Source organism: Phaethon lepturus, unplaced genomic scaffold (assembly GCF_000687285.1).
Source record: "Phaethon lepturus isolate BGI_N335 unplaced genomic scaffold, ASM68728v1 scaffold17883, whole genome shotgun sequence".
NCBI classification, from domain to species: Eukaryota; Metazoa; Chordata; class Aves; order Phaethontiformes; family Phaethontidae; genus Phaethon; species Phaethon lepturus.
Window position 1 is genome coordinate 10,975 of NW_010527158.1, and position 11,675 is coordinate 22,649.

At 45.4% G+C, this 11,675-nt stretch overlaps 1 protein-coding gene across 1 annotated transcript in view; it reads left to right on the plus strand.

Moving 5' to 3' along the window:
• ACSBG2 (acyl-CoA synthetase bubblegum family member 2) overlaps nucleotides 1-5,165 on the plus strand; it is a 12,266-nt gene extending 7,101 nt beyond the window's left edge. The window contains exons 9-15 of the mRNA XM_010283307.1: nucleotides 5-181; nucleotides 786-967; nucleotides 1,230-1,463; nucleotides 2,163-2,380; nucleotides 3,316-3,455; nucleotides 4,382-4,628; nucleotides 5,050-5,165. Coding sequence (XP_010281609.1) covers nucleotides 5-181; nucleotides 786-967; nucleotides 1,230-1,463; nucleotides 2,163-2,380; nucleotides 3,316-3,455; nucleotides 4,382-4,628; nucleotides 5,050-5,165 — 1,314 coding nt within the window. The remainder of the gene's footprint in view (nucleotides 1-4; nucleotides 182-785; nucleotides 968-1,229; nucleotides 1,464-2,162; nucleotides 2,381-3,315; nucleotides 3,456-4,381; nucleotides 4,629-5,049) is intronic.
• Nucleotides 5,166-11,675: the final 6,510 nt, after the last annotated feature.

Genomic DNA, 11,675 nt, shown 5'->3' on the forward strand with positions numbered 1-11,675 from the left:
ACAGCTGACGTGGACGGCATCGGCGGCAGGGCGTTTCATCATGCTGACAGATGCTAAAGAAAAGCAGGAACTGTTGGTCAGCTATCTGCCCCTCAGTCATGTTGCTGCACAGATGTCAGATATTTGGTCAGCAATGACATTCGGTGTACAAGTTTTCTTTGCTCAACCAGATGCATTAAAGGTAAAAACATAAGAGAATAAAAATCCTACATCCCACCCCAGTTACAAGCAAGTGGATGGTGCTTTAAAACAGACGTGGCTGACTTAGCACAGCTTTCAGAATCATGAGATAGCCTGGTTTATTTGCGTAGTGACCTGTTTAAGGGTCTCTTGGTTTGATGACTATAGCCTCTCTGACCTTTGCCTTTTGGGTCTGTATTGCAACCTAGGATATGCTGACCAAGCACTTCACAACTAGGAGCTTCTTGGTGTCCCACCTGACACCAGTTCTCCACCCCAACAGCTTGGTTGAGCAACGGCTTTGTATTTGCTCTGTCTACATTGCAAAATGCCACCGCCACTAAATCTGTACTGAGAAGAGAACAATTCTTCCCTTGGTGCTGTGTCAGCATTGGCACTGAAAACATCGACTCTTGCTGTCTTCTCGGAACCACTGTGGCATGTGAATGCTCCTGGGGTTCTTTGCTCTTGGTGGCGCTGCAGTTGAAAATGAGCAATTCCTCAAAATTGATGGCAGAGTCCTAAGGTTTGGCTAGTGACCAGTGCTGACCTGAAGTCTACAGTGAAGGACTTTTGAAAGCTGTATTAAATTCTGCTTCGCTCAGGGCACCTTGGTAGACACCCTGCGGGAAGTGAGGCCAACTGCTTTTTTGGGAGTTCCTCGTGTCTGGGAAAAAATGGAAGAAAAAATGAAATCCGTAGGTGCAAAATCCTCAGCACTTAGAAGAAAAGTGGCATCATGGGCCAAGGGAGTCGGATTGCAGACAAACCTGAAGCGGATGAATGGGTAATTATGAACTACACGTAAGGAATGTTACGAATATTAGGAGAACTTTACTATCAGATCAGGAATTATATCCCATGTAACAGGTCAGACTTATGGACAGTAAAAGCCAAATGTAGCGCTTGGGCCGGGGGGGGAGCAGCAAGGGTTGGAGGGGGAAATAATTTTTTTTACTGAATAAAGTAAAACAGGATGAAGATGAAAGGAGGAAGGGGTTGAAGTTCTACTTGGTGACTGAGATAGTGTAACTGTTTTTCTCCTACAGGTATTCTGAAGTCCCGGTGAATTTCCGCTTAGCCAGGCACTTGGTGTACAAGAAAGTGCGAAAGGCAATTGGGCTGGACCGGTGCACGAAGTGCTACACGGGGGCAGCTCCCATCACTAGAGAGACGCTGGAATTTTTTTTAAGTCTGAACATTCCTGTGTTTGAGCTGTATGGCATGAGCGAGAGCTCTGGGCCTCACACGATCTCTCTACCTCACGCATTCAAGATTACCAGGTAAATGCCTTTCTGTGAGTAGAGCACTGCTGGCTGGGAGGAAGAGTTGTGTAAAGGTTTCTCCTGCATCTGGCATGTCCATCTTGCCTGATGCAGTTCATCCTGAGTCTTGCTGCCAGTAAAATGTTGCTGGGGAGCCTGTTCCTTTGGTCACATCTTGCAGATGAAGAGATCTGCAAGGGCAACAGCAGTATTGCTTAAACTTAACTTGGCCTGGATTCTGTAGGAATTGAGGAGGGAGCAAGGGATTGATGGGAAGACGGAAGAGTTGGTAACTCTAGCCTACAGTTCACTTCAATGCCAAAAGAATAAATGCAGTAAGACTGTGCTGTTGCTTTGAATGGCTTGTTCAGTCCCATAGGCTGTCTGCAGCGTAAATACCACCATCAGTAAAAGTTTGCTGCCAAGGACATAAATCTTCCAATTCAAAGCTCAGATGTTTTAGAACAATGAGTGGAAAACACCAGGTGTGTGAGCACTGATCTCTCTGCAATAACAACTTTTTCTGTAGTTCCCTTTACATAAGCAGATGCCTTTTAAGTTTGTAATTTCCTGCGGAAGCAGCTGTAATAAAAAGCTGCCTGACTTTGTTTGCACATTTTAGTTTGAGAGGGTACTGCTATAATCTCCCTCTGCTGCTCAGCTAGTGAATTTAAAAAAAAAAAAAGCCATGGGTTTGTGTTTGTGTTTTCTTTTAAGCTGTGGAAAGGAAGTCAAAGGCTGCCGGACGCTGATTCATAAGCCAGATGGAGATGGCAACGGTGAGATCTGCTTCTCGGGAAGGCACATCTTCATGGGCTACTTGAACATGGAAGAAAAAACCAAAGAGGCAATTGATGAAGATGGCTGGCTGCATTCGGGTGACCTTGGCAAGCATGATAAAGATGGATTCCTCTACATCACTGGCAGAATTAAAGGTAGTGCCTCCCCTGACTTTGTTCTCTTGAGGTTATGCAGTACCATGATATGATGCGTTCAGACCCTGCTAGTTACATGGTTGTGACTTGCACAGAAGAATATTTAAATGATTCTTAAGTTTTTAAAATGAATATGGCTGCAGTGTGTCCTGCCACTGAGCGTGTGACATGGTGTGTGGTGGGAGGAGAGGGATGCCCTCTGAAAGCAGCGTGTGTTTGCAGAGTGAGGAAGAAGTCCTCTGATTTCAGAAGCAGTAGTTAATGCTTTGTTGGCTTGTCTTATGGTGCTGGACCTGTGTGTACTGCCAGCTCCCTCCAGTTCCAGATAGCTTTGCTAGTTACTGTCTAAGAGAAAACAGCAGCTTAACACTGTTGTGAAAATGGCTTGCAGCAACACAGTTCTTGGGACGCCGCTTTGACCAACCCCAAACAAATCCCAATTTCATGCAAGACTTCAATCATCAAAAAGAGATATACGGTCATGCAAAGGGGCAGCTTTAAGAAATAAAAAGACTGCCAAGGAAGGCAGGCTCTCCTCAGCTCTGCGTCGCACTTTGTAACTTCAAAAACTCTGCTTTGCCTCTGCAAATTTCTCACTTCAGTTTCTGAACAACTTGGGTACCAACTTACACGCCTTAGAGTCTAACGTGCCTGTGGCAGGGTACTGAGGTGCTTGTGTGCCACAGCCCGTGCTCCCAAACTGCAAACACCTCTGGAGCATCAAAGCAGCTTTTGCAGTGCTGTGTGTGCGCACACCTCGGTCTCATCTCTCCTGGCCTGAGTGGAGTCCTTCCGGTTTGCTGCCTTCTCCAGATGTTGGGACACAGACTCACTATTTATTTGATCTGGTAGACACAAAGGAGCTATAAAGTCATTTCAGATTGTGAAGGAAGGGGGAAAAGCTCTAAGTTAATCAAGATTTGACTGTTTTCCAGAGCTCATCATCACTGCAGGAGGTGAGAACATTCCTCCCGTTCCAATCGAGGATGCTGTAAAAGATGCTGTTCCTATCATCAGCAATGCAATGTTGGTTGGAGACAAAGCAAAATTCCTTGCTATGCTTCTAACACTAAAGGTAATGGAAAAGAGGATGGGAATCCACCTTTTTTGCTGAATGCATTTGATTCCAGTGAGGAAGGTAATTGTTACACACTTTTACAGTGTCATGTAGAGACAGGAGCCATTGTGGAGCATGACTACTTGTAGCTGGGAGTTGTAACTGTACAGAAAAATGAGTGTTGCCACCCAATCAGACAAGCGGGGGGTTCTGGTGTTCAGGGCAGCTGTTTCTGTCTGTAGCACACAGGGCAGAAAGAAACAGAAGTAAAAGACCTAAAAGTGAGACTGAAAAAAAGAAACCCTTCTGCTTTTCTTACCCATATTTAGTATCTCCCAGAGCAGTCTGGACAGTAACAAGCTGTCTGTGATTTCTTTTTAAGACACAGGCTTTAAACTCCACAGTGATGCATCTGTGGTGGCCTGCACTGACTTCTGTCTAGAGACCTTGCAGGCTGGTAGCTTTCCAGGACAGTGGTAATTGCTCGGCAGCGTGACTCACTGCCAACCTCCTCGCCCTTGCACAAGAGGTGCCAGCCCGGGCCCTGGAGGTGGTGGTGCTGTGTGTGTTACTTCCAACAAACTGTTATGCTGCTGTGGGACGTAGGGAAGTAAAGCGTGGCCCAGAAATAAAGGGATCAACTTGGGATAGTGCAGGAGGACTGTGGAAGATGAGCTCTACCCAGCTTGCTTTTTGATATTGACATGGCTGTTGAGTATGCAGAGATCTGACAGAGTTTCATCTGCATTTTTGCCTCAATGAGTTTTCATTTGAAGCAGTGGTTTCCATCAAACGTGTGAAAAGTGCAGTGGTTGATTCATTGAACAATTGGTGCTGGGGTGGGGAAGGAGATAGGGCAGCTTCCCAGGGCTGTAAGGCTCATTGGTATGAAGCGAATCAAGCGTTTAGCAATATAGCGTTACCTGTTCTGACTTGTCCTGCAGTGCAACACAGATGTAGAAACTGGCGAGCCAGGAGATGATCTCACTCCAGAAGCCATTGAATACTGCCAGAAACTGGGCAGTAAGGCTACAAAAATCTCTGAAATCATCAGCAGCAAAGACAAGGCTATCTATGCAGCTATCCAGAAGGGAATTTCAGCAGTCAATGAGCGAGCTGTCTCAAATGCTCAGAAAGTCCAGAAGTGGGTCCTTCTGCAGAAGGACTTTTCTCTCTCTGGTGGAGAGCTTGGTGAGTGGGGGTGGGCATTTGGGGTTACCCCATCACACTTTCCTTGAATATTGGACAACACAACCAGGACCCCTGATACACAGAGCTACCCCTGGCCTTTCCTTGCTGAGGCTTCTCCATGTCCTGGTCTTGGGGAGGGTGGGGTAAATTCCCACTTCTGCCTGTCAGAACTGAGCTGAGCAGTGCTGACCCTTGGTTCTGTGTTGTCTGTTGGAGGATGGTTGTGCTGTTTCTATTCACAGCAGAACAAGGGGAGATTTTATTGATCACAAAGACAAATTCAGAAGTCAACGTCTGTTCATGTGTTCTCAATCTTCCTCTAGGCTTGCTTCACTCTAATACCGATGTGTGTCTCAAAATGACACCATCTCTAGTACATCACCATTGAAACCTCGTGCTATGTGCGTTGTTTTTTCTGCAGGCCCAACAATGAAGCTGAAGAGACCAGTGGTGGCACAGAAATATAAAGACCAAATCACTCAGTTTTACACAGATGTGGATACACCTACCACGACAGAGAATGCTCTTCGGCAGTAGCGTGAAGGCTTTGTGCACTGAAGCAAGCCTGGAGGGCGATTCCCCTGCTGTCAGCCTGGGCTCCCCAGGAAGGATTCTCTGGGTTCTGTTGAAATAAAGGAGGCTCGGTCATCACGCAGCCCTTCTGCATCGCTTAACTATACAGCTTTGGCCCTTGTACTGCAGTGTGGTGAGCCTGTTTGTGCCCAGTGTTTTCCTGTGTCTCTGTTTAATGCTGAGAGATTCTTAAGTTATCTCTGCTTTGTGGTTTTTGTCTTTCCATTTTTGTAAGGGCAATACAACATTTACCTTAAATCTGCATTACATGTTATGTTTTAACCGAAGTTTTCTCTTCCTGAGCTGAATGTAAAACAATCAGGAACTGCAGTTTTCCTGCTGAGGGAAAAAGGCAGATTTCTTTTTATAGTGGTGTACTTCATTCCCCCCATGCATGTTTAACTGCATGCTGATGACATCTGAATTATTTTAAATCTCTTTACCCACAAACTGTCTTCTGTCAAAGATGACGAATGCTGTGTGACTACACATGCTGGCTCAGTGTGTATGTGGAACCTTGCGTTTGCTGGATTTGTCTGTGCAATATTTTGAGTCTGTTTATCTTGAGTTATAAAGAAGCCATAAATTGTTAAAATAGTGTACAGGGCCTGTGTTCTGAGAAGTGTTTTACACAAGGGACTATTTATAAGGCTGTGGACAAATGTGTGTGAAGTCTGGCTGTAGTCTTACGATTGTAGAAATGCTTCCTGAAATGGGTGGAACGCCAGAGCTCAGGGATGGGCTGAGGCTTTGTACAGAGGGGACAGTGCTGGGAACCCAGCTGGTTGAAGGCTGATTCTTTTGAAGGTCTGTGATCAACCACTCCAGCAACATTGAATTCACTGAACGTCAGACACAGGGGTAGCCTTTTCCCACATACCTGTTACCTGTAGCTTTTGAAGGTATCTTCTCAGTGGTTCTGCAAGGCTTAGTCCAGTCTGCCCACTGCCTGGAGGGACTGTTAATCCCAACAGCAAATGAAGGATTGCTTGTAAAATGGCTTATTTCAAACTAGAAATCCTGTTCTGTTAACAAGTGGCATAATATGCCTTGGTTCTGGGTAGGGTTTCCCACAGAGGAGCAGCAGGAGCTGCCAGGTGCTTTGAGGGGAAGCAGCCTGCAGGGGCAAGGCAAGAGGCATCTACACCCATTAAATAATGCAACCAGTGCCAGCAAGCTGCGGGCTGCAGGTCACAGTACTACTTAATACCAAAACCAGGCTGTGGTGGGCATTAACAGTACCTTGAACTGGGCACCTTGAGGGAGGTTTTTAAACCTAAAACTTTGTATCTGCTCTGGGCTCAGTTGCACATGTGCCTACAGCACCTGTATGGAAGGGGGGGGTAATGCGCTCCTGTAACTGCTGCTGATCCTGTGCAAACATTTGTGTTCTCAGCTGTATGAATTTGAAATGCAGAGGAATGCCTAATAAATAAACTCTGCACTTTGTCTCTCTTAATACTTCAGTAATTTCTGCAAAATAATGCTCAACCCCACAATGAGGTCAAGGTCCAAGGTGACAGTGTGGTAAGCAGCAAAAATGTTAAATTTGCTTTTTACCAGGAAAGCTGATTGTTACCCAGGCTGGAGCTGCTCCTTGCAGCACCACTGCCCTGGCCACAGACAGATTCACCCTTGCTCAGAGCCTGTGGCAGAAGAGTGTCTGCAGCAGGGCTGGGCCTGGTCTGGGTTTGTGACAAGTTCCAAGACATTTTGAGAGCAGGGGAAAACCTCTTCAGGCCTGCTCGCTCCACCTAGTGCCCACAGCTCCTTCCTGCTGCTGGCAGATTGCAGGGAACCCAGGCACAAAGCTGCAACAGGATTTAAGCAACAGACTTAAAAACCCCCTTAGCATGGGACAGCAGAGCCTTCTCCTGACAGGTTCCCCTTTTCTTCATTTTTCATCTCCTGTGGCCTGGTCCCAGCGCATTTTCAATACCAAGGTGCTATCCATGGAGAAGCAATCCAACAAACAAAAAACGCTTGAAGTTTTACTTTTCCATCTTACTTTATTTCACTTTTTCTAGAAAATTCCTCCATAGTTCCACAAATTTAACAAAAAGTTTAAAAGTCAGGACAAACAATCCTGTAACGTATTACAAACATGATTTTTTTTTTTAAATCTTGAAGTTAGTCTTGGGCCAGCTGAATTTCTTACAGCTGAGTGAAGAATTCATTTCCCAACACAACTTTTAAAATCCTCAAGTCACAAGGTATTTAATACCTTGGCTCTAGGCAGAAATACAATTAAAAATTATCTAGAAGTTGAAGTACTTACATTTTTCTTTAGGAGTGCAAACTCATCTTGTCAGTTTTTGATGGCTATTTCATGCCCCCAGGAAAGCAATACCGATCAAATTTTCATCTTTTTAGAAGTAATACTCATACAAGGTGCACAATGGTTGTCTACAGCATTGACACGAGCATGCCAACTAGTGAGTGCCAGGCACCTGGGCTAGTAGAGAGAAGCTTCGTCCGAGAACACCACCCGTGCTCCAGTGCATTTGCCAACGTGACAGCTGAAATCTGCAGAACCAGAGTGACTCGGGTCTCTGCTTGCAGAGGATGTGACAGGGCAAGCTCCATAAGGGAAGTTTAAATCTCTCTCGCCATCAAATACGCTCAAGATCTGACAAAAACTGCTTCTGGATTGTTGCATCAATTACTTCACTAGTTCTGATGCTACCACCGCACACAGCAATAGAACTGGTGGCAAAATCATTGCACTTCCATGTATTCAGCCTGACCACAGCACAGCCAGTCTCGTTACCTATGTGTCCAATATCCTCAGCTGGTGTTTCAGGATCCAGCCAGCCTTACTATCCTTTTTTTTTTTTATAGTAACTGTCAGTAACCAAAGCCTCAAGGCTTAATACATACGCAGACCAAGACAACAGGAAAATACTCCTGACCCCACTTTTGCCCTTTAATACAAAGGCCAAGGACAAAGGAAACGCTGTGTCCTGATCTTACCTCCAACACTATTCACTTCAAAGCAACTCTGAAAGCCTTCAGACTGCTGGGCACTTGCTCATGCCTTCAGTAACAAGATGAAGGACACTGAAAAGTAACAGAGTTCTGTCCATTTTCCTTGGAAAAACCATTATGGCTAGAAGTCAATTTTGGATATTTTTTTTTTCCTCCTTTTTTTTAACAATGCAAGCTACTACACATCCTCGAAGACCTGAAGCAATGCTGACACCAGCACTGCCACTTCCTTCCTATAGTACAATAATCCATCCATGCTCTCAAGAGTGACACAAGAACAAACACTTTATCCACAAATACCTGTACACGGCATGTTCAGAACAGCATTCAGCCAGCCTATAGAGAACTACACGGGGAACTCGTTCATATGTAACTAGAAGGGGACACAAGATGAGGCTCAAATTTGACCATTTTTTGCTTGCAGAGTCATTCCTCCTGTGGTCCCCAACGCTACCACATACCCCAAAAAACAACAACTCTGTAGAACACCTAAGTACTTGCAAGAAACCTTTTAGTAACAAATCAGCATGTGCACACAATGGAAAAGAACTATTGCTGGGGGAACAATCCTATTTCAGGTTTTCAAGGAGATTATAAACAGTCTAAAAAAATCCATGTGTAAAATACTTCTTATAAAAACCAAACAAAATTCCTATCAATGCTCATTAGACTTCAGGAATAAAGTCGGATTCTAGGACAGGACGATGCCACAGCCACAGGCGGGAGCCCCAGGTACTTCCAGCCGAGTTCGGGAATATGCTCCCACTTATTTTCTTGGACTGGCTGGGAGCAGTGTGGCCATTCAGATCTTAACATGAGAAGGGGGCAGAAGGGAGGTGGCACCTCGATCCCTCAGGGGGTAACCCTGGAGGCTACTGATAGTCCCGGGAGAAATGCTGCCAGGACGGGCGACATAGATGCCACAGCAGTTACCCGGGTGGAGAGAGGAGGCAAAGACCTCGGGAGATCTCAGGCTCAGGCTGGCTACCACCACTGCTCCTGTTGCTTCAGGGACAGGACAATGTCACCAACCCCACCCTTCGCCAGGGGCAGCAGGCAGGAGACACCACGTGCCAGGGGCCCCTCCGCACGCCCAGGGAGCCAAGTTTGGGGCTGTAGCAACCGCACAAGGCTTGCCTCCTCTACACCACAGACCCAACAGAGACCATGAGTAGTTCACACGTACCCACCACACCTAACAGCACACAGGTGAGTCTGTGACACTTGTGGACTGCGTCTGCCATCCTCCACTGCGGTGCATCCCACTGCCAACCAAGACAGAACTGCAGCTCCTCCTCTTCCCGCTGTCCTCCACCTCTCCACCTTCTCAGTGTACATTTGCGCACAGGGTTTCTATCCAGGCTTGGCATTGTCCATCAAGAAAGAAAACATCTGAGATCACTGTCGTGACAGGGTTTGCACCTGGCATGAGCTTGATTTTTTTTTTTTATATATATATATACACACACAAGACACATGAAAGATGGTACAAAGACAAAATTAATGGGAATCGGGTCAACATGACCCAACTCAAACAAGCTTATCATCATATTGCCACTTAAGTTGATTAGTTGCAACATTTCCATGATAAAGAAAGGGGTAACCCAAAACAAGGGACTGCAATTTCATAATGGAGAAGGGACAGCAAACCCTGGAGTGATACAACCCCCCAGCTCCCACACAGGGCTTTCACAGATATGGGGGAAGTCCAATCATGAGCTGAGGGCTCCTCTGGACCGCTGCTCTCCTCACTGCCTGCAGCCCACTTAACATTTGGCAAAAGCTTACACACTGATTGGAAAAACTGAGCAATTCTTAAAAAAAAAAAATCACAAAACCCCCACCTGAATTTAGGGAACAGGAGTGTAACAGAGTTTTGATGAAAGCTACAGGACTTCCTCACATTTACCTAAACAACACTTGGAAGTCAATACTAGTTTAACTAGAAATATATGAAAGATTCTGGATTAGTGTTTACTGTTTCCTGCCATTTCCTGAACAGGCAGCAGGGCTGGAGAGGGAGGAGGAAACAAACCTGACTTCACCTGGTTTTTACATCACCATTTTCCAGGTGTGTCCCAAGATAAAATTCTCCCTTGTTTTGGTTTTCCCAAAGTACAGCCACTACTATAGGGGCCACTGTAGGAGATTCCTCTTTGAGAACATACAACAAAACCAATCGCGTATTTTGGCAAAGTTATTCAACACTGACAAATGAAAAGACGACAGGTGAGTCCCTTCCAGAACACGAAATGCTTTGAAGATTGCTGTTCAGCTTTCATACACTAAAAATTGTCCACAAGAGGCATTTTAACAAACAAGTCAAATCTTATTAAGCGCCCTTCCCCTGCCATAAGCCATTAAAAAAACATAACAGAAAAACACACCCTTAAGATCATAAGACCCAACTAGGCCCTTCTTATACATACAGTACATACATATATATAATATATATATAAAATATACAGCTTACAGTTTTGTAGTCCTATTACAGTTAAAGCAGACTGAAAGGAGTGAGACTTTGTTTAGGAGCTCAGATCAACAAACAAGACATCTCAAAACTCCAGCACATAACAGAAAAACACACCCTTAAGATCATAAGACCCAACTAGGCCCTTCTTATACATACAGTACATACATATATATAATATATATATAAAATATACAGCTTACAGTTTTGTAGTCCTATTACAGTTAAAGCAGACTGAAAGGAGTGAGACTTTGTTTAGGAGCTCAGATCAACAAACAAGACATCTCAAAACTCCAGCAGGAGACAGCAGATTCTAGAGGCCTCTTCAAAGAGCACAAACTGTCTCTGCAGGAAGCTGAAGGTCCTGCGTGTGGAACAATGCCCTGTAGGAATCGGGAGCCAAGTTACAGCAGTGCTCTGTACCGAACCGCGGCAGAACTAACTTGCAAGTGATCAAAACTGAAATCTGTCCACTTTCCTCTGCAGCTGACCAGCAGGACCCCTGGGAAGCCTCCTCTGTCATCAGTCTCTCGGCTAGCTTTGTAAAAGCCAATCTTGCTTACACAGCATGAACGCTTCTTCACAGAGCTGGAGGAAACGGGACTCGCTAGAGCTCTCTGCAGGCAGGCTGGTCCCTAGATTTGGTGAAGAAAACATCATCCACACTTCTTCAGATCTCAGAGACGCCTGAAAATGTGCTCTTAAAACACAGTTTCTTGAAGTAAAACCGAAAAGGTCACACTGTGCAGCTAAGTGCAGCACGTCTTTTGCTCTACTCAGGACCTGTGCCCAAGCATACTTATGAAGCTAGGGAGGACAGACTCAGCAATACGGGCGCTTGTTTGAAGCCTACAAGAAAGTGCAGCTGGCTGTGCATTCATAGAGCATGGCTGTTCTCTAAGGCAGTGCTTCGGGTGAATCAAGAGAATAAGAAGGCCTAGTTCCATGGGTTCGTTTCCTGGTACCAATAAACGGGATTTCTGGTTTCAAAAGCAGCCTGCTTCTAAGGCCAAGCG